The sequence below is a fragment of the Amphiura filiformis genome, chromosome 5 (assembly GCF_039555335.1).
Source record: "Amphiura filiformis chromosome 5, Afil_fr2py, whole genome shotgun sequence".
Lineage (NCBI taxonomy): Eukaryota > Metazoa > Echinodermata > Ophiuroidea > Amphilepidida > Amphiuridae > Amphiura > Amphiura filiformis.
Window position 1 is genome coordinate 46,668,614 of NC_092632.1, and position 26,401 is coordinate 46,695,014.

A 26,401-nucleotide genomic window follows, 5' to 3' on the forward strand; every position below is an offset into this window, starting at 1 on the left:
GCTTCTTCGATAGCGAGGAATCCAAATACCCATGTGATGCCGAGAAGTATGGATACAGCGAACGCGTTCAGCAGACGTTGAGAAATCTCTTTCACTCCCGTCTTCTGGAAAAATTGTTCGTCACCAGCTTCACTCTCACGATTTTCAAGATCAGATTTCATAACATAAGCCCTTGAGCTCAGAAGCTTTCTTGCAACCAAACCGAATGTGATTATATTGTGTAAGATGACCAGCCCGATAGGAAGTAGAAGACCGAAAAACAGACCGTAATCAGGTGCTATGAAACAACTGCAAAGGTAATGATGAAAATTGCGCAAATTTAGAAAATCGTTGAATTAAAGAGACATAGGACAGAGAGAAAGGAGTGTCAGGAAAGCCATATTGGCATTGTTAAGGGGCATAACGTAAAGGTGGGCATTTCGAGATCAATTTACAAGCGGTTCCCGCGGTTTCTGATCTCAGATAGAAGCAAACACGTGTTTCTCAACTGCCCATTAAGACAGCTAATCCCGAATTAATCTGCGACAATGATCTGTATTATGGCAAGTTTTAAAACAACCCACGAGGACATCATTATATTTGATTTTGGTATATGGATGGGTTTTCAGTGAAGCCTAGTGCCCCTTATTGGGAGTATTTGTGCCCAAAGGTAAAGAGTGCATTAAAAATGCACCAAATTTTGGCGAATGTGGGTGCTATTTGGGTGCGTTTTGTGCGTTTTGTGTAAAAGTGGTATACTGATGGATTGCATAAACATGATAAGCAAACAGTAGGTATAGAGAAAGTCAGCATTCAAAAGTCTGCTTTTCGGAGACCCCTCCGGCAGGTCTAAGCTTTAAGAAATGGTTTATTATGTTTAACTACCCTATCATAAACTTGTATTGCACCATAAGTATAAAAAAACATATTTTGAAAATGATTTGAATGGTAGCCTTCCATTATTGACCCTGTACTGTGCCTTTATTATCTATTGTCAGATTTTGAAAGAAAAATTAATAAAAACGAGAATGTTACTTACTATAATAAAGGTTGAGCTAGGTATTCGCCTTGTTTTATACCCAGTACCACGCCGACCGGTATCAAAGCAACACCTGTCCAATAATACAAACAATTTTATCATAATAATAATTTGAGGGAGGGCAGTGATGAGGTTGAGAGAAGGGAAGGAAATCCATACATTCGGAAGAGGAGCAAGTGTGTTTGAACGGGTCATGTTGTGTCTAATAAAAATAGTATCAAAATATTAAAAATCAGCAAACTCATTATTATGAATGTTTATGAATTTGTATACTGTTGACGTATTCACGTGAGTGGGTTGTGTATGCATGTGTCACTTGATTTCAATGTTTATTATCATAGAATCCAGATATCATCAAATTAAGAATTTCTTACCCCAAGCAAAAAAACTGGCCTTAATCAGAAACTTCCTTCCCACTCTGTCTGATTCAGCCACCAAGGTGATATACATATGGCGAGCCTCGACTCCCATCCATAGTACTGTAGTCAAGACGAAGTAGTGCAGAAATGCTGCTATAATAATGCACCCTATCTCGGAACCGGTGCTGTCGATGCCGAGCAAGAATGCAAAGTATAAACCTAGCATTGAGATGCAGAACTGCATGAGGATCTTACGTTGGAGACTGATGAGAAGTCCTCTGTATGAAATGATTAAGAAAAATTTTGTTTAACTTGGTCAGACGAGCTTTGATCAAAGTTTGATCGTACCTGCTTTGTCCTTATATGAAAAGATATATATAAATTATACTGTTTCAATATTGATGTATAGCGTACATTTAGCTAACAGGAGACAGGACTAGCACATTGACCAAGACACAGAACGTAACAGAGATACACTTTGAACTTTTTTCAAATTGATTTTTCTGCAGGTTTTCTGCTAAGATAGGTTAACTTCCAAATTCCATACAATTGCTCGAATTTTGTCAAAAACCACGCCATGTTATTTCTCTGGTCATAAGGATTCTGAAAAAGTATAGTTTGACCTATTTGCGATATCGATCTTGAATTATAAGCAGAAAGGTCAAAATTGGGGGTGGTCAATTATTTTTCTGGCCACACAGGGATCATAAACTAAAAGTGCTCCGATTTCAATAAAAATGGTCTTAAATTGTTCGTTATGTAAAGTGAACTCAAATAAGGAATAATTCTTACCTTCTGGGATACTAGAAAATATCATAAATAGGTTATGGTCGATTGGCCATATGGCCTACAATGATGGTTGACCTTTAATGCTGGGTTTTGGTAATAAAAAGGCATTCTAGACAGTGCAAACTTTTAACACCTATGTAGCAAAAAAACTGACCACTCCCCAATTTTGACCTTCCTGCTTATAACTCAAGAATCGTACGTCGCAGATAGGTCAAATTATACTTTTTCTGAATCTTTATGACCTAAGAAATAATTTCGTGTTTTTGAAAAAAATCGGAGCAAATTTTGTGGTTGTATGAAATTTGACATCTGTTGACCCCTAGGGATACTTTTTGAATTTTTCTTAACTGAGCTCATCATTTTCTACGCATTTATTCTGATTTATAGATGTCGATTTACAAAGGTGCACCATAGTCCCTTCTTTCAACTCAACTAATTAGTATGGGTGATTGATCCTGCTACATCATTACTTCTACAGCGAATTCCAATCTCTATAATAAGACAAAAGACACTTGCCTGCAACAAAGGAATATCATCAAGGTCAAACACAGTCCAACTATTGAAGAAGCACATCCGATTTTGCTGATGACATCCAAAGCAAAATGCATGGTCCCTCCTGAGAAATCCTATAGTAACACAAAATGATGAAGTTGTGTTTAAATTTAAGGTGTTACAGGTTAAAACATTACCATAAAAGATATTGTTAGTCGCACACATTTAAGACATGAATGTAGACCCAAATGTCATTGCGCGCTAATAGAGGTGATTTGCGTGTTAATAGAGGTGATTTTGTGCAAATCATTAAAATGCTATTCCTACTCTATTAAAAATTATATACATGCTACGAGTCGTATAACCACCAAACGTGGTCACAAGCTTAATAGCTTATTAGGGTTAGACAATGGTCAATAGCAACAATGTAACCAAACAACACTAAGACTACCAAAATCACTTTGCCAGATTAGCTAATAAAAATAATAATAAATTAATCCAAGGTCATCTAAGGTCAAAGGTCATAGGGATCAAACCTCAAAATTTGGCCGATTGTCTTAAATTTGGTACAGATCTTCTGAGATATAAGGGGAACATGGAAAAATCAATCTCTGAGGTCAACGGAGGTCAAAGGTCATACCGAGGTTAAATGTTGAAGCTTGCCCAAATAGGTTTAAACTTCGTAAAGATAATCCTCGATATGAGTGGAACATTAAAAATGGAGTTGAGGTCATCTCAGGTCGAAGGATCAAGTGTTAAAATCCCCCCCTCCCATTTGGGCTTAAAACTTGACCACAGATCAGGACGAACACATAATTGAGAGTTAAACATTGTTTTTAATGGTTGGGGTCAAATGTCATGCAGAGATTATCAAAATCAGAAGCCACCACCTACATTGAACCACAGTAGCTCTAGTCTTATTTCTTAGTATGTGGGTTGATTGAAAACTCGTCCATGTCAGACACTCAATGGCTTCTCTCTCAAATTCATATCGTCTACACTAGCAGTCCTCGTCCGTCTGATTGCCTTATGAGTTTGTGATCGATATTACATAATTATAAGAATGCTGCCAACATACGCACGGCAATGCTTGTAAGATGGTTACAGTGGCAAGTTATTTTTCCTGACTCTATGGCTGGTTATACGGCTGTGTACTTTGTACTTACCACAAGCTCTGCAAAGTTTGCAAGATGGTTGCATTAACAGGTTCCTGACCTGGCTGGTCACAAGACTGTCTACTTACCACAAGCACTGCAAAGTTTGTTAGATGGTTGCAATGGCAGGTTATTTTTCCTGACTTAGCACTCATCAGTTCACATCCTTCGTCTGCCCAATCACCGATTCCATCACTCTTACTGTCCCAATACACACATCTGGATGTGTTCAACACGGTTGCATTAATATCCTGGAAGAACAGAAATTATCATGAGATGTAAGTAATATTTAACGTCATGTCTTGGAATATACAACCGTTTTACATTGTGCAATCTAAAGCCTCCAGCATACTTTCCTGCCGCTTGCCGCTGCGGCAAACGGAAGGGCGTTTCAACCAATGACAAGCCTTTATTGTGTCTGTTTGTCTGCAATGCGCGTGCGCCACGCCGTTCAGCGGCAAGAGGCAGGGTAGTATGAAACCAGCATAAACTTCAATTACATTTGTTGTTTGAAGATGATCGTTTTTGTGTGTGGGGGTGTCCACTTCTTATTGCTTTCAGACTGGGACTGTCCCCATTTGGAATGTGATATTTCTGTGTGTGGGGGTGTGTTGCCAATAACCTGCTTGCCCCATGGTACACACAATCCCCATACACCACCGCCATACACCCACCCCTCTGCTCAAAACACACCCACCTCACACACCACATTACTATAATAATTAATTGATCTCATTCCATATTTCAACATCACTTACCTGTGTAGGTGCTATCTGTATAACAACTGGTTTCTGCAAGTTTTTAACATCTTTACCAAGGACAACAGCTGAGATGATTGGACCAACAACCATGGAAGAGGTTTTTTCTTTAAGCATTTGTGATGGAAACAATTTGTCGTCGTTGTATGCAATGAAACTAACTTTGGTATCTATTATGCAAACAGAAAATGAAGGAGTTAAGTTAATCCTTTGTCTACACGCGAAGAATATAAGGATATTTTGAAATTATTAAACCCCAACATTGGTTCGCCTCATGTCCAGTGATGTATGTAGAGGCTACCTGCATTGCACGCCTATAAGGGCTTAATTTTGCAGCGTCACCAGCGTACTTTAGGTGAACCAAAGAATGGGCTATTCCAGAAAATAAGTGCACACCCCCTATAGAGGAGTAAATTTTCAATCAAAGAAATTTCCGGATTTCCAAGTTTGCTTTCTGAAAACGACTGGATTTCCAGTTGCCAATGTTACTGGAAAAAGCTTGGAAATCCAATCAAATGAAGGAAAAATCACGGAAATGTTGAAAATGAGCTCTCATATTGAGGATTTCTGATTTTAAACTATTTTTCTGCCGGATTTTTTTGCCTTTGGGCACTTTAAAAGTCTGGATTTCCAACAGTCGCGACTGGACAAAAAGTCCAGATATCCGAACTCCTCTATAGGGGGTGTGCATCTATTTTCTGGAATAGCCCAATATCCCTTTGTGTGTGATGGGTGGGAATGTATGCGAGTTTCGAATTTTTAGCTAAACAAATTGTACAGCGCATCTATTAGTATGATGGTAGTCCAATAGATCCATAGTGCAAATCATTTTAAATTTGCCGTACTTGGTAGATATACAGTACTTATAGAGCTGAACATTCAGGATATGGAGACATTTCAACAGCACCCTTATTTGATGGGAAAAGATCGTTGAGCTTTTACTCAGGAGTCAAGTTTAAAATGGCTCGGACTTGGTTAAAACAATACTTACGTTATGGTGTGATACGTACAGATGTAGCATTAGAACGTCATGAAAATTGCACTGATTTTGTTTAAAATTCTCAAATTTTGTCTCTCCATGATAAATCATAAAGAGAATAGTTTGTGCTATTTATGATGTTTCGTTACCTTGGGAACATATCAAATTAAGGCAACCATTTAGAGTTATTGGGTCTATTTGACTCAAACTATTCTTTTTCTTGCAAAAAGTCAAAATCAGAACAAATTTCATCCTCGCCCCTTGCTTGTGAAAATAATACATTTGACGTCATTGCCTATAAGTCGGTAACCGTGTCAATGTATACTTAATATTCCCATCCTTATTGCCAGAGGATCGCGATGGTGTGGATTTTGAACAAGTTTGAGCAATTTTGAACTTCACCTTTCGTGCAAAGTTAAATGGCATTTTTCCACTAAATGGAGGTACTGTTGAAATGCCTCCATAGTCTAGATTAATCAGTTTATATATTACTCTGCCAAATGTGACAACTTCAACATGATTTGCATGATTGTAGTGCATGTGAAGTGAAATCGCTCACACTATACCCTACCAAAAGAACAGTGTCTATCTATACAGAATGTGTCAGACAGTTGTAACTGTAAATAAATTTCTAATTTGAAATGTATTTACAAGCAACTCATATTATTCAAGGAATTCTGTTTAAGTTAGCCAGTAATTTCATGCAATATACAATGTAGTGTTTACCAACTCTTGTAATAATGGAATTTGGGGAGCTGCAGAAAATGGGTGGATGTTACAATCTAAGTGCGGGTAGGTTTGCGCCAGGTTCGGCTGCAACCAGCCTAGTTGATGCGATCTGATTGTGATGGTTCACCACGCAGCGAAATTACAGCGCTTTGAATCCTCTGGAAAAATGCGCTATATAAAATCCGAAATTTATTTATTTATTATTATTACGTATACTATGATAATGTAGTCATTTTATTGTGATTGTGGAAAGTTAAATAAATAAAACTAGAGTAACTGGTTCTACAGTGTTTAGTAGCTAGATTGTATATTAAAGCTTAATGCTTTGTTTCGCTCACCATTGGTATTCTCATTTTCAAACAGCGCGTCCTCTGGCAACTGAATAGAACTTCCGATGAGTTGATCTTCCGACTGCATATCAAAACTTTCATTGCTATCTTTTTTAAAACCTCCCTCAATTTGACTAATTGCAAACCCGACACCACCTTGTGCCTTATTAACAGCAACACCCTCAACAGCAATGTTAGGCTTAACAGAGCTAAATGTTCCATACATTTCTATGGTGTTTTCTACTTGCATCTCAACCGATTTGAGTATTTCAGACAATGCGTTTGCAGCAGAGTCCCCTTGTGATACATTGGCAGAAAGAATCGAGTTGACGGTTTTGATGACACTCTCAGTGACCTGTAGTTTTAAAAATCAAACAATCAATCAATTAACAATGAATCAAATTGCCTCAACAATCGATCCTGATGGAGGAATTTTTACCGATAATACGGTAGTTTGCCAAAATCATGGGCTGTTACTTAAAAATATGAGTAGCAAAACAAAACCAGCGAACACCATTTATAAGTTGTATTATGTAAAATATTGTTAAAGCCCATTAAATAAATACATTATGCATTATATAGCGGCCATTTACCGCGTGTTTAGGTTACAAAATGCTCACGTCTCGATCATTATTATTTTACCTCGCATGTCGAAGACATTAGATATGACCATCATACTTTAAAAGTTCGTCTCAAAGCCCTTCCCAAGTTAAAAACCTAATGCGGAATGTGGTTTTGTTGTTGTTGTTATTGTTGTTGTTGGTGTGGTTTTTTTTTGGTTTTTTTGTGTTTGTTTGTTGTTGTTTTTTGTTTTGTTTTGTTTTGTTTTTGGTTTTTTTGGGGGGTACTTCATTTTTAAATCTGTGGGACGAGCTTTATGACAAGAATAGACCACCTTTTCATCTTTCAAGGAGGTTTCACTGTGGTCAAGATGGAGAATTTTATTGAGATTTTCGATTTAGGCTATTTAGACGATGTGGTTGATTTGAAAAATAAAAATAAAACAGCGGAAAATAGCTGAAGTTTACTCAATCCAGCGTAGCTTTAACGCGAAAAAAGCGGGCGATTTTACTAATGCGCGCGGGGCTTTGGGACGAACTATTAAATTAAGATTATCATAATATTCTATATAGGACTTACCACTGGTGATGGGGAACCAACATTAACGATCTTAGTGAAAGCTTCCTGAATATTTTCAACATCAATAGTCTCTGAATCTTCGATGATGTTAGCGAGGGCATCGGCAATCTCTGCCACATTGTCTTCAGTCACTTGTATCTATCAAAGATATAAATGTGTTAAGTTGACGTGGAGGCAAGTGTGAAAAGGGTTTCCATTGTTATAAATATCTAATTGCAGATTAGTTTGACCATCTCTTGGTAAAAGCACCACAATTCTACATTCATCTAACCTATAATACTGATGATACCTAATAACTTGACAATAACTTACCCTTAGCTGGGAGAAAAGAATAACTGACATTGAAAGGAAGAGGATATTAATTTTGTCATTGAAGACATTAAAAGTCTGATTTCCAACAAGCATGACTGGACAAAAAGTCCGGAAATCCGAACTCACATGTAGTGTGCATCTAATTTTTGGAATATAGCCTAATACATCTTGCATAACAGATTCCTACAAAAATGAACAGCTTTTGAGAAAATCACAGAAGTTTATTTTACTTTACCGCCTCGAGGAAGGCATACTAGTACTTGGCGCTATGTGTTTGGGTTATTAAATTGCTACATTAGTGGAACCAATGTTTTTGGCACCCTTACACCTCAAATAATAAAACTAGAATTGGTTCCATTTTTCTAGATGACCCCTATGATTCATAAGAAGGGTCGAAGGTTATAACTCAAAAATAACCCTATCCGTGTTGTAATATATCTCAAATTGTTCCTCTCATCGCTAGAAATAAAAATGTCAATTGTCATATTGTTGTACGATGATTAGTTCAGGGTTTATATAACATCGAGCAGGTCAAATGTCAAAACTTTCATACACAGAGGTCAAATCTTAAAAACAGTCCGATTTCATCGAAACTGGTCTCAAATTACTATTCTTAACATAAGAAATCGCAAACATATACTTAATTCACAGTTTTGGTGCAATGTTTATTGGCATGTTATGTCTCCCTTCAGAGTTAATGCAGCCAAAGTCCAATAGAAATACGTACATGCATAATCTTTGACCCATGATTTCGTCCGATTCTGAGGATATACATTTCTCAATTAAATCATTTTCCTATTTCGTTTGCCGAGAGGAGTAATTTAAGACAAGTTGCGATTGAATCGATGCCTTTTGAAAATATGGCCTCTGTCATATTTGATATTTGACCTACAACCCTGTACAAAGGTGTTCGAATGAAATTAGTACGGTATTGCAAATACTGGCAATATTCTATTTTATATTCCAACATATTCCAAGCTATTTTGTCTAGCATTGTGGTTAACTTTATCATACTGCAGTTACTGTCCGTTTTCATACACAATACACAGTGCTCTCACCATTGACGCGCGACCTTTACAAATAGTGTATGTTAGAAGTATATCCATTTGCCTAGTTAACATCACTGTGTGAAAATATATTTCTCTAACATGACCTAAAATTACAGCTAGGTTAGATGTTCAGAAATAGTCGCACTTTCGTAAAATATGAGTGAGGGCAAGGCATAGCTTGCTCATAGCTAGCCAACTACCCGTGTTAATTGAATGGAGATTTGACCGAAAATATTAGTAACGGACCGCTCAGTTCTGAAGGATGCCACACAAAAACGGTACAAGCTACATTTAAAGTATTCTATGAAATTCTCGAAAGCGAACATGGCCGGATGGCAACAAAACTAACGAGACGTTTGGAATTTCTTGAGAGGAAATCGGCGAGGTTCCGTAATCATCTACACTTTACACTCCATTGTAAACATCAAGGAGTCACCCCGAACAGTCTAAAATTGAAATCTTCTGTCAAAGGAATTACGGCGGAAAGGATTTTGGAACGAGCTCAACACCAATTAGTGAGTGAACGCATTAGGCAGATTTATGTCACCTTGAACTCGGTAAAACAACACATTTCGGACACCGATGAACAGCTGTTCGATGCTTTATCGATTGATTTGTATACAGAAGTGAAGAACTGGGTCGCGCATGCGTACACCGCTGAGTACGACAAATGCAGGTCACGTCAAGTAAACAAGTTCAACCGCGTGTCTTCGAAGGATAAAAATGTCCAAAACAACAACAAACAACGGTCAATCGTTGATGTTACGGAGCAGGAAAGTAAGAATGTGACAGATAGATGGGTTGTGAACAAGTCTGACAAAGTTTTGACTAGTGCTGAGTCGTCAGTTCTGAAAAAGGGACTGAATTTCGCTGTGAGCCCGACGCAGATCCCGGTTGTCGAATTCATCACCGGTATCGAGACTGCCACGAAAGCTATCGGACACAATACGGATGAAGCTGCTCGTCTCAGGTTGGATTGTATTGACATTTTAGATCACGCGAAAGTACCTGAAAGCAACATCACGAAGGAGGAGAGAGCCGCGCTACGGGACCTGAAATCGGATAGGAATATAACCATCCTTCCTGCCGATAAAGGCAGATCTACTGTTGTGCTCAATACTGCTACGTATAAAGAAAAGGCAAGTGAACTTTTAAGCGATGGGAACACTTATGAGAACATAAAAAAGGACCCCACTGCTAAATATAAGACTCAATTAGTGGATCAACTGAAAGCTCTTAAAGAAGAGGAGGCTATTGACTTTAAATGTTACAAACAGTTGTATCCCACGACTTCAGTGGTGCCTAAGTTCTACGGCCTCCCGAAGGTGCACAAGCCAGCCTGCCCTCTGAGACCGATCGTTGCTAGTAGAGGGTCCATCACCTACAACACGGCCAAATACGTAGCCAACATCTTGTCTCCGCTTGTCGGCAAGTCCAGTACGCATTTAAAGAACAGTGAAGAACTTGTTAACAAACTGTCTCAGTTCAAACTTAGTCCTAGCGAATGTCTTGTGTCATACGATGTCACAGCCTTATTCACCAGTGTGCCAGTGGAAGAAAGTTTGGTCATCGTGAAAGATCTGCTCACAGCTGATGACACTTTGGATTCCAGGACTGACCTCAACCCACAACAAGTCACTGATTTACTTAGCACTTGCCTCAAGACCACGTATTTTATCTACGACGGCAAGTACTACATTCAACGAGAGGGAGCCGCGATGGGTTCACCGGTGAGTCCCATAATCGCCAACCTATTTATGGAGAACTTTGAGGAGAAAGCCATCACATCCTTTCATACCCCACCCCGCTATTTCGGGAGATATGTTGACGATACCATGGTGATCATTGAGCGTTCCGAGGTTGACAGTTTCACCCACCATCTGAACTCCATTCATGACTCTATCAAGTTCACCGTTGAACATGAATCCAACAACTCCATCGCCATGTTAGACACGCTCATCTCGCGCAACGCGGACGGCTCCCTATCCTTCAGTGTGTATAGGAAGAGTACACACACAGACCAATATCTGAACTTTGCGAGTCACCAGCCACTAGAACACAAGTTAGGGGTTATTCGAACTTTGACCCACCGCGCCAAAACCCTATCCTCTGATAGTGAACGCCTGGAACAGGAAATGGACCATGTCAAGAAATCGCTTGCCATCTGCGGTTACACCAAGTGGGCGTGGAGTTCCCCTTCCAGCAAGCGTCATGAGCCTAAACCCAAACAACGGACAGACCGCCCCAAGGGGCACATCACTCTCCCCTACGTACGCGGTGTCACTGAGTCCATCAACAGGAAGATACGCAAGGCGGGCGTCACGGTTCATGTGAAACCAACAAATACCATCCGTAGCATGGTTGTGTCGCCCAAAGACAAACCAAAAACTCTGGATCGCACTGGGACAATATATAATATCAAGTGCCAGGATTGCCCATCACAGTATGTCGGTGAAACTGAGCGTCCACTGTCCAAACGTGTTTCTGAGCACAAACGCGAAGCGTCACCTGTTGGTGCACACATGAGAGCCGCCAAACACACCTTTGATCCTCAAGAAGTGCAAATTTTAGACTCGGACCCCCGATGGTATCAGAGAGGAGTGAAAGAGGCTATTTATATCGCCGCCACTAATCCAGATCTCAACAAAGACTTGGGACGGCACCCCCTCCCCCCCGCCTACAAGAAGCTGATCGGGTCTAGTGATTTGGGATCAATACCCAGGTCACGTGATCCGATTCGCGCTACCACGTCTAGTACCAGCAATCCATCAGAGTGCTGAAGAAGTGAGCTTGGATAAGTCACGAAAATTACACGTAAGTGTAAATATCATTTGCTTGTGTGAATCAGTTAAAATTTACACCAATATTATCTAGAAAATATAGTTTTAAAATTTTATAAATTTTAGCTAATTTAGGTGTTTGGAAATAGTCGCACTTTTGTGTTTTAGGACGGATATGTAAACGACAGATAACACCAAAAAATATGAAGGAATTATTTCCTAACCGTGTTAAGTCAACAATCATTATGTTGCTCATTTGGTTAACAAAAAGTAGACCATTGTCTCATTTCGTGAACAAAGGTCCACATACCATTGTTTCCTTGCGTTTCCTTTATAATCGGTTACCCAACTGAAACTATAATACCAGCTCATTGCGATACCGCAGATGTAAAACAGACACATGTGCACAACCAGAGAAGATCTGATTTAATCAGTTGAGCTGTTTTCAATGAGGGTTATCTTGGTTTAATAGCTTTTAATGGGGTTTAAGTCCTGCAAAGGTCGTGGTGAATTCTACTGAATACGGTATTGAAGCTTGTCTGGGATTCTGACAGAATTTACCCTGTCCTCTTTATGATTATGCATACGCCACAACAATTGGCGTGGTGTGTGTTTACACACGCCATGGCAATAACGAAGTCCATTGAGGAACCATTACATAACGACAAAAAACGACCATGCTATGAACCGGCCCAATAATGGAAATGATGACACGATTGTAGTATGCCGACGGGATTGAGCGGACCCACGATACTAATATCATAATACTATTATGATACGATCATAATCGACGGGAAAACACTCGTGTGAACTCACCTTTGCTAAATCTTCTATTCCACAACCTATAAAGACCGGGTCCCTCCACATTCCTCTCTGCGTGCATTTTCTAGAAGCAATTTCTATAAGGGAAGGATATTGTGATTAAAGCAATAAATGTGTGATTTGCATAAAGAATAGATTCCTATTTAAATGTTAGTTTTCACTGATAGCTACTGATCACACTGTCCCCTTTTAATTTCGAGTCAAACAAATAAGTTAAAACGAAGAAAATTCCAGCGCCTATAATGCGTATATCAGCTCGCTGAAAGTATTATTGTCATGAATATTGGCGTAGTTTTACACACCTAGGACAACAAGACGTAAGACGAATAGCGATATGTACACAGATTATACTTCAAGACGGAAAGCGCTTACAATTATAATCTCGCCGATCGTAATATTATCATGATTATTGGCAGAGCTACACGCATCTGATGTGATGTACAAACAAGACGTAAGACAAATAGCGATATGCATACAGTTTATACGGTACGTCACTGATTCAATGGTAAACCGCGTTATGTCTATCCAGCACTCGATCAGTGAGCTCAGAATAAAGCCGGAGATCTCCGGATTTATTATAAATGTTAATTTTTACTGTAATATTATGTACATTTATGTACACCAATGACCTTTACAATGGTGCAAAAAGTAGAAATTCGACAAAAATTGAGGGCGTTGCTGTGGAGCAAATCACACATTATGGCTTTAAGTGAAACGGAAGCAGGACCATCACGTTAATTGGTGGTAATTAAATTTTGAATATGCTGAAGGGTCTCACGAAATTGTAAATTTATTTTGATTGTTCTGAGCAAGGTATTATAAGGCTAAGCTACAAAACCTTGTTCTGAGACAGCACTTCAAATTATTCTGCATGAGATGGAATTGCACCATAACTTTCAAAATAGGGAACAAAAGTGCATCCCAATAATTCGAACACTGTGTGTACAACGCGTTGTATGCGCAGACCTTGCGCGTAATCCCCGCACGAGATTGCAATACTCATAACTGAAGATGTAAAATTGTGAACAAGGTGCGCCAAAATCCCCTACAAAAATATTCGACCTGCCTGCCGTTTATCACACGGGAGAGGATAGTTCAAACAAAAATTCATATCGCCTATTCTCTCAAATGTTGTAGGTTGTGTGTGTTCATATACACCTCATTATCATGTACTTACGTCTTTCTGAGTCATTAGGACATGTTTCATTAGACTGAGCCGTTACAGTATGTCCGGGGTCTGTACGAGTCCATGAAAACATTACATTGTTGGTATTTGTGACACTTTCTGGGCATATCTCTGCAGTGATGGTTAAAAAAACAGTGGAAAGAAAAAAACTGTGCTTCATTCTTTTGAGCCTTTTTTGTAAATAAGTAAATAAGTCATCTATAAAGATGATAAACGTTACTGTAACTTTTAAGTTAGGTTTAAGACTTCTTAAAAATACTCTCTATTATGGTATCAAAACGTAACTTATAAAAGCTGTTGAACATAAATTTCTCATGGCTATTACATCAGATTTTATTCAGCAAGTAATAGGAGTGTCTTGTGCACTCAAAGAGCCTGGTTTTAGGTTTAAAACAACAACATCCGATTCCAAACGTTTAATGGTTAAAGGAAATTTTATTGGCAAACAACACAATAAATATCATTGTCCACCATTACTCCAAGAAATATATGCAATCCATATGAAAGCTATTCTGGATACCGATTTAGAGTATGGAAGGGAGCCTTTTGAAATTTTTGTGTTGTTGTTGTCGTTGTTGTTGTTGTTGCTGTTGTTGTTGTTGTTGTTGTTTATGGGTACCAAATTACACACATACTTTTTCGACCTTTTCCACGTTTTGTTGTCATGGGCATCATCATTGACTTTGTAGTAGCCATCATTGGCGTAGTACTTGGCATGGCTGTATAAAGAATTAGAAAAAAGAAAGTTATACTTGTTAAACCGATCTCGATAATATTTTGCCCCAACAAAGTTAAGTTAAGGTTAGATGTTCGTCCATTGTTTTTAAAATAGGACAATCTGATAAGACGTTTAATGTTAAAATTAGATGTGACAAAGAACGTTGGGATTGCAAGACGTCACGCTAGGTTGAAGAAGATTTTGTCTGCGTTCTGTATGTGGTTGCAGGTTTCAATACCCAGCTTAGTGTCGTAGTAATTCATACCACCTTGATACATTATGTCTTCATTTTGAAATAATATAATAAACTTAATTCAGAAATGTAAAACATGCACTCTTATTTCGCCAATTAAAAAAGTCTTAAACAATCTTAATCAATCTTAAACTCGTGTTAGTTACGTGGTCCTCTCGTCGAAATATTGGTTAAGGGCCCTTAATTTTCTTGTTGTTTAAGGCTCAAATCAATAGTTGGTTAAAACTTTTAACCAATAAATGCATAGCACTTTAACCAGCTTCAAGTTTAAGTGCTTAACCAACTAGGTTGTTTAAGGTCTTTTAATCAATATTTGCTTAATAACTCTAAACAGATATGGTTGTATTGGATTTAATTATGATTGGGACTTTCTTTCTTTCTTTTTTTAAAATTTTATACTGAAACATAATTCATGATAGATTTGAAGTCATCAGATCTTGGTCAACTGTGAGATTCGTTCAAAAATACAATTTCATGCATAAAGTTGTTTTTTTATCAGTTCAACCCGCTATGTATCCGGGCAATGTATCCGAGTAAAAAATTAAAATCTAGTAAGCCTTTCTCTCTCGCATGCATTACGATACAATGCTAAAATACAATACATCAATGCTAATAAATTCACACACTCGATACGGTATCCAGCATACCGATACTTCAATGCATCTCGTCTATATTGTAAGCTATTGTGCGTATGCCCAAAACTGAACATCGCGGTACACACATTGGTGATATACATGTACCGTGCACGTAGAACAGTACAGTACAGTATCGCTAGAATGTCAATCCCAATGACGTTGTTAAATCTAGCAAATGAACGCATCAATATCCATCCTTTATGTCTCAATGATGTCTATGCATAACTTATCAAACGAATCTCGAGTTTGGTGCAACCTGATTGACTCAAACCTACCTATTTGAACGAAGTTTCAGGATACCATAAGCAGCACGACCAGCATTCACTCGTGGCCGCCATTTGCTTTTGTCATTTTAAACAATAATTGGTTAAAATTCCGTGGCGCGAGATGTATCGTTAAACAGGTAAAGTACAATTCCAGTAAACATTACACAGTTTAAAGGTGAACCTCATTGAAAATAAAGTTATATATCAATGGAAAGCTTATGATGCCAGGAAGCAGAAAAGAATATTTTTTATTTGCCTAACGTACCAGGATAGACATAATCTCCATGCAAAGATTGGATATTGGCACCCCCCTAAATTACAAAACGAAATCGTTCAAATTGGGCGCTTTCGATGATGACGTCAGCACGGGGACACACAGTTACTTCCGGGTTTGATTGTAAACACAATGTCCATGCATTACTGTGGCATGCATCGGGCCAATGCACGAACATGAAGGAAACATCATGATCAAATCAAGAATGAAGTTCCTGAATAAAGTGTGTGGATTAAAAAATGGGAAAGTGCTGGTCGGGGTGATTTGGGATAGGCCAAGCCATCCACGATATGCAGGGAATATTACAGTAAAGCCAGAAGAGCGAAGATTCGCCGAAGAACCGGAATGAAAACAGATTGCAAAAAATAACTGCTAGTATACCAGTTCAGATCGTCACACCAAGTTGAGATGAACTTATCACAATGAGAAAATGAAGGAATAGAATAAGGTACATGTACGGGATTTTTAATTATTTCTTAACTTTACAACCGGTCATGTATGATAGGCGAACTCGTAGATACATACGGGGCGGGGTGAACTCAGTGACTGACTATGACTGAGTCTCAGTCGCCGAGTGTTCCGTATCCGCGACTGTACGTACTGTACTTGCAGACAAAATGACCGATTTGATATTCACATTCTGATATTTCCAACTAGTGCTACTTCATTAGCAAAATTTATTCCTGTAAATGTTCCAAATATAAGGGAACGATTGATCAAATCTGCTGAAACACGGCCAAACTTGTGCTACCGGAGAGACGAAGCGAGTCGCTGTGTTTGCCCACCTTGATCGGCCGCGGCTGCCTGTAATTTCTTCAGCATAAAAGCAGCAATTTACGCATCGTGTTCGGTAATCCATAAAACATGAATGTTTCACTTTTTCAGTACACTGATTGTAGTATCATTAAAAGAATCGTGATACAAGTAACAATATTTTAATTTTATTCAGATTTCAGAATTCCATCAAATAACGGTCTACTAAGCCTAAATTGTATTTATTTTATAATAAAGTATCTGTTTCTTTCAATCGTGATTTTGTCGGGGATTGTGTGGAAAGAATGTACCGGGAGAATGTATTACCGCAATGCGCTAAATATGAAAACCTTTATGGGCTGGATTTGATGAAATCGGCGGGTTTTTTTATTAATTTTTTGATTACTACAAGACGATATTTTTAAAAATCAGATATTTTAAAATGAATCAAGAATAGGGAATGTCACAAACAAGTTATTTAATTTGTTATTCGATCATGTTTATTCAGTCCATGACATGAACGGTATACGGTAGCAGCAATCATTTGCGCATGGAATTGATCCCAGCGCGAAATTCAAACTCAATTACCCAGTTATACCCAGCCAGCCTGACTGATTTTGTCAAAAATTGACGGAACATTTTCGTGTTGACAATAATTCTATTATTTCTAATATATATAGAAGGAATCAGCAACTTGAAGATTCTTCTCATTTCAAACTTTATTGTGAAAATCAGACTTGCCGGGCAGCTTGCAAAGTACAGGAAGCAAGTCTTGTTTACGTGTTTCCGAGTAGGATCACGTGACTGCGAACCCTGAACGTCACGAGCATTCTCAAGGTCAAAGACGATTGATTTGGGTGCTTTTTGGGCGCCTTAAAAAAGACCAAAAATTCATTTATTCTTTTATTTTTCAGCTTTATTGGCCATCAAAAAATCGGAAAAAATTATTTTTAATATCCTGATATCATAAGCTTTCCATTGATATATAACTTTATTTTCAATGAGGTTCACCTTTAACGCCTTTTAACGTAACAAAAAATAACCACCTTTATACGCTCGCGTTTAACAGTCTTTTAACATACGTTAAACTTTGCAGATTAAGCGCAAAATCACGCCTTTGAACATTAATTGTTTAAAAATCTTAAACTTTTCTTCTTATACTTGGCGACTGTTAACTGCCGGAACAAGAGTGTGAGACCACATCAGACATATCGAATTGTATTCTGAATACGAGGAATGTCCTGATATCAAATAATTTTGATTTTTTTTTTTTGAAGTCGGCGACATAATTCAAATTTTATGGCAAATTCATTAAGAATTGATTTTTTTTTCATATTTAACAGTCCTCGAAACAAAATTTATAAATCTAATGATATGTACTTAAAGTGTATGTAGCTGAGAGAAAAAGCCGACGATCATTTGAAAATTTTGACATTTCGCATTGAAGATACACATTTTTTTTCCAAAAAGAAGTAAATATTTTAGGTGTTTTGGAGAAAAATTCTATATCTTCAACACGAATGGTCAACATTTTCAAATAATTGTCGGCTGTTCCTCTCAGCTACATACACTTTTAGTAAATATCATTAGATTTATATTTTACTTCGAGGACTGTTAAGGGCTGTGGTAGCAACGTTTGCACAGTATTTTTTTGTGGGACATGAGACAACATCAGACATATCGAATTGTATTCTGAATACACGGAATGTCTTTCTAATATCAAATGATTTTTTTTTAATTGGTGATATAATACCAATTTTATGGCAAATTATTAAAAACAATTTTTTCATATTTAACAGTCCTCAAAATACAATTTATAAATCTAATGATTTGTACCAGGCCGTTGCAACTCATATGCTAGCGCAATACAAAAAGGTGGCGACAGCGTCGGCTTTCCCTGTGTATTACCCTTCACTAACATGGTGTCCAATGGCGTCTCCCGGGCGGGGCCATTTTGGAAAAGTAAAGAAAAATGCTGCTGCCACCACGATAGTACTAAAAGCTACGTAAAAAAATATGCGTAGTGCTGTGGAGACTTACTTTAACATGACGTCACGAATATGCTAATTAAAGAAAAATGCTGCTGCCATCTACGTCCACATGTTGCAAGCGTGATATGACGAACGCCTGGCCTCAAGTCGACGAACGGAGTTTCAATTCCATCGCACTACGTGCTCTATATACTTATTCCATGTTTGTACTTAAAGTATATGTAGTTGAGAGGAACAGCCGACGGTCATTATTTCAAGAAATGAGAGAACTTTCAAAGTCAGCAGCTGAATTGGACCAGCACGAATTCTAAGATTGGTGTTTTCCCAAACTGGCTGAGCAACCCGGACACTTGCACTGACACCATAAGCCTTTTTAAAGTATGACGGGCACATAAGGAGAGGGCGTATTTTGGAGTGAGTAAACCTTCGTATGCTTTCTCAGCTGACAAAAGTTTACCCACTCCAAAGTACGCCCTCTCCCTTTGTGCCTGCCATACTTCAAAAAGGCTTATAACAAATACTGTGATCATTGAACATCAGCAATATCCTATTGTTCGTGTAAAGAAAGGCATCGCATGCAAACTGTCCATTATTATACGTGATGGAAAAACTATTTCCTGGGACTACAGTTCCAAACAGACAATTCAAATGAACTGGGATAATTTGGCAGAAAAGAAGAGGACTATTTTCTGAAACACAACAAGCTCAAATTGTATATTTCAAGGGAACGAATCCGTTAGGAAAATCTACAGATCAGCAGGCAATTGCCAAGCCGCCAACTCAAATGTTGTTGTTCAGATGTAACCAGAAAAGTACAAGAAAAGAGAATACATACCCTCTATGCATCTGAAGCTGATTTCAAGGTATTTTGCAGTGCCTGGACACGGATCACCAAACACACCATTGCTAGCATGTACTTCACACATACGTTTCCAATTGCATAAATCTTGGACAATTTGCAGTGAATTTTTAGCAGCGCAGCTCGTTGTGGAGACATGTTCGGGATCGGGACACTTTATTCCATCTTGCCGACCATAGATAGCAGAGGTAACATTAATGAATCGCCTTTCCTCGCATGTTAGATGGAATTTCTCGTCTTCGCAAACAATTTTGTCTTCACCTGCATATAACAATTTCGTAAGAGTTGATAAAATATCATGTGTACAATATAAGATACATATTTACTCTCTTAGGAACCGGGAACGGGAAACACTGAGAAACACTGGAAATGTCTAACTTTTTATTTAAAAAAATACCTCATAAAATAATTAAAAACAGCTCAATATAGTGTGCCGGTAACGGAGCGACCCGAAACCACAAAAAAGGTCTTTGTGAGTGAAAAATAATATAAATTAGTAAAATCACCAACTATCAGGTCATAGACCACTCCCAACACGCGTCCTGTAGCGAGACTTTGTCCCACCGCCACATGTCCTGTTGCAAGAGTTCCAGGAACAATTCAAATGAACTGGGATAATTTGGCGGAAAAGAAGAGGACTATTCCCCGGAACACAACAAGCTCAATTGTATACTTCATATTGTCAAATGAGAATGAAAATGACCCTGACTTGTTAGATATAATTATTTTTGTGATGTTGCATTAGCAAAATATGCATATTTGATGAGATAAACTTGATGGAGATGTTTCATACAGTTTTCGTGCACTTATTCATATTACAAGTGACTTCTGCTTAGCTTTTGGGTGTCATTTGAAAGTCTATGGCATAATGAATATGTATACCAAATTTCACCCGGATGATAAATGTATGGTTTATAAATAGCAGTCTTACGTATATTTAATTAGGTCAAACTATGAATTGTGGTATATTTTGTACTGTAATTTTAGCAGTCTCATACTTGCAACATACATGGTACATGTATATGTTTTATATAAGGCAGGAAAAGTACACTTTTGCCTCCCTAATTTGCATAACAACAGCGCGAATGCATAATTAGCTCTAATTAGCTAATTTGCATAATTGATTTTTTTTTCAAATAAAATAACTTTGCATACCTTCAAGGTACACCTAGTTATCATTAACAGTATGTGTAGCTCAGTGGTAGAGCGCTCGTCCAACAAGCAAGAGGTCTGGGGTTCAAGTCCCCGCACAATCAGGTCTGTCCGGAGTTTTTACTCTGGTATATCTGCCTATGCATGTCATGTTTCCATCCAATATTGTAAATTCATGTTTCATGTGCTAGTGTGTGATGCGTAATTCTTCTTTCACCTGTAAACTTTTACCATTTGTTGGGTAAAACTCTACCCAAACACCAAGTAAAAATTACCCAATCTCCAAGTAAAACTTTACTCTACCACACCTGTGCAAGCTTTATCCAGCTGTTCCCTTTTTACCCAAGTGTTCTGTGTTACCCAATGTTGCTTAGTTTTTTCTAAGAGTGAAGCTATCAGTTATCTTTTTCTTAAAATTAATCAACCGATTCCAATAACACTTTTTCTGTTTTTCGTCGGGAATGACGATGTTGTGAAGGAACATGGAATTTGTGTTTGACTATGATCAGATGATATGATTTCATAATAGTCATTGTTTTCAAAACTAGATCTGATGTACATTTTACAGAAGGGAACAGAGTAAAGTATGGACTTTTTTAATTTTGAGAAAAGAAATCATGAATGCTTTGATTTTTTTTTGAATAAAAATATGTTTTGTTTACTTCCTTATTAATTATGAGTGACGTCGCTGACATATCATGATATAGGCCTAAACGGCAAAGTCGGCCAGGCAGTGAGAGCACGGAAGTGTTATAGGAAGCACTCGCCTGACCGCCTGACCCAGAGTCGGTAAAAGATGACCGTGTTTTGGGTTCATTTAAAATATCATACTAGCTTTTTTTAGTAGCCTACATAACCAGTCACTATCCACGGACCCGAGGAAGGGTTTAGGCATGCACTACAACTTGCAGGAGTACTCACCATACGCCAAGTGTTTCTAGAATGCTGCTAAAATAAGAAAAATTTTAATGCTAATTTATTGCACATTCTAGGGAAGCGTGGTTACCTTTTTGAAATCGCCGAGTGGGAGGGTTTTCAATGAAATATTTTTTGTGTTAAAACTGAAGCATCCTATGTATAAAAGAATATATGAATATTAACTGCACATCATATATAACGATTCGTGATACACAATCGTGCTAAAATTTGTGTGGTTTAGGACGCAGAGAATTTTATTTCAATTTTATATACGCCAAAATATTTTCTGAATTTAGTCAAAACTAACACTGAATTGATGGTGAAAACCCGACTAAAGATTACTGTTTTGTCTTTATGGGAATCTAATCTTTTAATATCTGAAAGAAACTTTGGGGACCTACGTGGACTTTTCCTATAAATTGCACAAATTCAGACCGTCTTACAAGAAAAATGTAGGCTGACTGGGCTCCATACCTCGCAACCGACGCGATGTCCTGAGCAGAGCACGTGGCCGAAATCAAAATCGATTTATGTATCATATGTATGTATCATAGGCCCCTCGTATTGTCTGTATGCGCTTGAGAATTCAGAATTCAACAATACAGTCAGCTACCTGCACAACCGATTCTTTTGTTCTGCAAGGCTCACTCAGTCATTTAATGAGGCAATACAAACGATCGAAATTGGTGTTGAAATGAGCAAAATTTTGAGTTACACCTTTTCAGTGTAAAAAATTTTTTCTCAGCCAAATGAAAAGCAATAATTTTAATTTTTTCAGTAAATGGCTGGAAAAACTATAATGCTTGATACTGATTTTTTTTTTAAAATCCTGGTGTTAAACTTAGGCCTGAAATTCAGTCATTTAGTGTAAGATATTCGATTTTTATAGGCTTCAGCTCGGCCCGCGAGCTTTTTCTTGGATCAACCTTTTAGCTTTTCAAAGTAATATAGTTCGCTAATGAAGGATTTTCCCCAACTTTCTAAAGCACATCACCGTGAGCTATATATCATAGTTTTGTCAGAATTTCCGTTTTGATTTCACCATCTTTCACTGTCGGCTGAAAAAATTTCTAAATCAACACGTGAAATATAAAGGCTAGTACTAGCATTGTGGATCGATATCCCTGGGTTTAATAGGAATACCGGCATGGCTATAGTGTTGCCAGAACTTCAATATAGCAAAGAAATTCCCAGACCTATAGCGCTCCTACTGATCATGTTTAACCAGAACACCCAATTGGGGATTTAATCGCTGGTCGGGCAATTTGCTTTCAATGAAAAATTGACCTGGATAACAACAAAGGAAATATCGACTATTTCTGCTGGTTGCTCTCGAGATAAAAGTACTCACCATTGCCTACTTTTACTTAGTTTGACATTTTCGGATCATGAATGGAAAAAGGGTAAAACAAAAACGGAAATTCTGACAAAACTATAACATATAGACCCACACGATGTGCTTTACAGAGGTGGGAAATATCTTTCTTTAGCAAACTATGTTAGTTTGAGACGCTAAAACATGAATTCCGTAAAAAGCTCGCAGGCGAATTCAAGGCCTATAAAAATCAAAAATATCACACTAAAAGACACAATTTGATGCTTAATTTTAACACCAGGATTTAAAAAAATGTATATCCAAGCACCAAGTTTTTAACTGACATTACTGAAGAAAAAAAATATTGCTTTATATTTGACCGAGAAAATTAATTTCATAGCAAAAGGTGTATCTCTGAATTGTGCTGATTTTTACATGTATCGATCGACTTTTAGCGCGACTAAGCATTTCTAAAGAATTGGTTGTCCAGGCGGCAGACTGAATATTATAAATAATGGTAGCTCTATTATAATACACATTAATGTTATTAAGCAGATAAAATTCCAAAATATGGTAAGTTTTCTGTTGCTTGTCACGTGGTATGTTGAAGTAATGAAGTTGCGATTATATGTTCAAATTTTCAAGATGGCACCACGAAGTCAGGTGGTCGAGCGGTAAAGGCGCTGGTCGATACTGCGTACATGATAGCGGCGCAGTGCAACTCTGCCGAACTAAATTTCCTCCTTTTTTTAAAATTTTATATTATGTTAGGGAAATGTGGCTGTGAGAATTTATGTATGACGAAGAGTGGTGTGGGCATGCACTTATTCAACATCAAAAACGAGCAATATACACCGGCACAGAAACGCTAGTAGCGTAGCGCACACCAAGTATCATCGTATTATACGCGTAGTATAAAATTGATACCCTTCATTATTGGCTGGGAAAATAAAAAGTTATCGTAAAAATGCGAAGCTACATTTTTTCCTTTATCTTACCTGACTCGGATTGCCCGGAAACTGGCATCAGTAATGCGTACCAGGTCAACAATATGCAATAGATCCTGAACATCATTTTCAAAATCAAGGCTCTTATCTATAGCAAGGTGAAAACAAGACCTTTATAAAAAAAAAGGCAACGCTACGAATGAATCATGTTACATAAATGATAATTTTACATTAACATGATTAAAGTCATAATGTACGATCTTATAATATGAATTTGGTTAATTTTTTTCAAACATGATTTTTTGGCATATTTGTAATGTTTACACATGTCACAACTTGCACCTAAATGGAATCAGCCAAATTTGTTGTGTTTGTAGGTAAACAGAGCAAAGTTCGACATAAAGTCATAATTCAAAGAATTATGACTTTATGTCCTCCCATAGAACTGCGTGTTAAACGGTCAAAATAACAAGCAGTGTTTCTTTCACTTTACCTCGTTATTTCAGCTCAAAATGGACAGAAACCATTCCCGATAATTATTACTAGTATTATTTCAGCATTTTGAGTATATAATGACAAATTTAAAATTTGAAGGAAATCGTACATTAAGCCTTTAATAAGTGCGTACAATGGTCGCAATATACTTTGTGTGTGCTTTAATTCGCTGTAGAAGTAGTAATATAGCAGGATTATTGGTGAAAAACAAAATTTATTGCGCTGCACCGCACCATATAGGTTATCAAAGAGGCACAATACACATGAGATACGCGCAGCCTGCTTAAAGTGCGGGGCAATACATTCAAATTGTTGCTGTATGGTAATTAATCATGTTACATCACAATAGCGATTCTAGGGCGAATTAATCGGGTGGGAAATATTATTTATTGTTACATACCACCAAGAACATGTTGGGAAATACACAAATACTAAAGAATTTTAAACATGTGTGATAAATACCGTTAATTCAATTGTAATACAAAAAGCTCGATGCAGCTACATGACATGATGCCTGAACCCTAAATTTGATACACAATTTACACGATATCCTTAAAATACATTACAATACTAACTTTATTTATTAAGACAATCACAATCACAATTAAATTCAAATTTCCTTTCTATAAAATAGGTAAACGATGACTAGGCCCTATACTCCCGATTCCAGAAAAATACAGCACTGATTTTTGGGGGATTAGAAAAATATTAGACTATTTTGCCAAATGAAAAATATAGCTAAATCCTAATATTGTCGTTATCCTGGCAACTCATTTGATCAATTTTTGAAATAAGGGCCAAAACATGCGTTTTGATAGTGTTTTTCTACTAATAGTACTAAAACTATTTTTAGGTTATGCATTCTAAATTCTGGGAAACACATTATCTAATATCTTTTATAACCAATTATCAACACTAACATAAAATATTAAATTTATGAGCAAACTCAAAGCATATAATATGCTCCAAATTTTAAATGGTTTGACTTGCACCAACTCTTTGGATTTTGTAATTGTTAGAAATCGTGCAAAATTGCATGTTTGTGGCCCACAAACTATTAAAATTTTAAAAAGGATTAGGATTTAGCCACATTTCGTATTGGCACAACATGATAATATTTTCTAATCTAAAAATACAGTGTTGTATTTTTTATTGGAATTTGTAGTAATATATAATGGCTGTGCGTTTCCTTGACTACTGTAAAACAACTTACCAATATGTCAGTGTTTACATCCGGATAGTTCAGAAATCTATTGAAAAAGTACAAATGTGTGAATAAAGAATACGCGTTTAGTATTATGACCTTGCTATATTATATTATTATTATTATGCTACACCAAGCGTAACTATACCATTTGCCAGAAGTCAATGATATCACGGTTGTTGTTGAAATTGCACAATTGTTTTTTTCCTTAAGTATGATAATTATTTTATTATTTTACTCTCAGTTCTGGTTTTGTATACATATTGTTAAATTTCTCCATACCATTGCGAAATGGTCACACAATTATTCAAAATCAGGTACTATACTAGTTCAATTCAGTTCAGTATATCTATTAATTTCAATTCTCATCTCATAATACAATATCAAGTACATGTGAAAACAAATTAAATTCAACACAAATGCCAAAAATGTTATGAAGAAAATACGGATAAAAAAACAAAAACAAATTTGGATACGCTACAGTCAAATTATTACGCAAGTTAATATATTAAATTGATATCAAATCAATTCAATGAAAGTTGCATGACAATATAACAATAATAGTGGTATATTAATATACATGTATATACCTTTCATGAGGAATATTAATAATATCTTTTGAAAATGCGTTGCAAATGACTAAATTAGGAGTGTGTGGGTCTACAATGACATGTATGTGTACAGGTACAGACTTGACATTTAGTATGGAATATTGTTTTGCAAAA

General features: G+C 37.2%; 1 protein-coding gene across 1 annotated transcript; it reads right to left on the reverse strand.

The window, feature by feature from the left end:
• Positions 1–236: 236 nt before the first annotated feature.
• On the reverse strand, positions 237–25,718 carry LOC140152240 (latrophilin-like protein 1). Its single transcript, XM_072174543.1, has 13 exons — positions 25,686–25,718; positions 24,029–24,125; positions 19,622–19,906; positions 14,532–14,615; positions 13,888–14,007; positions 12,705–12,787; positions 7,748–7,885; positions 6,617–6,962; positions 4,571–4,740; positions 3,902–4,063; positions 1,393–2,792; positions 1,019–1,091; positions 237–288 (listed from the first exon to the last, which is right to left on the reverse strand). Exons 2-11 carry the CDS (start codon positions 24,102–24,104, stop codon positions 2,658–2,660), a joined length of 1,599 nt encoding a protein of 532 aa, XP_072030644.1. The 5' UTR covers positions 24,105–24,125; positions 25,686–25,718; the 3' UTR covers positions 237–288; positions 1,019–1,091; positions 1,393–2,657.
• Positions 25,719–26,401: the final 683 nt, after the last annotated feature.

Excerpts from the sequence above, each read along its gene's own strand:
- LOC140152240 (XM_072174543.1), bottom strand. The coding sequence starts at position 24,104 with ATGATGTTCAGGATCTATTGCATATTGTTGACCTGGTACGCATTACTG. Across the intron at positions 7,886-12,704 it reads GAATAGAAGATTTAGCAAAG|ATACAAGTGACTGAAGACAA; the intron begins GTGAGTTCACAC and ends TATCTTTGATAG. Across the intron at positions 4,064-4,570 it reads TACAGATAGCACCTACACAG|GATATTAATGCAACCGTGTT; the intron begins GTAAGTGATGTT and ends CTGTTCTTCCAG.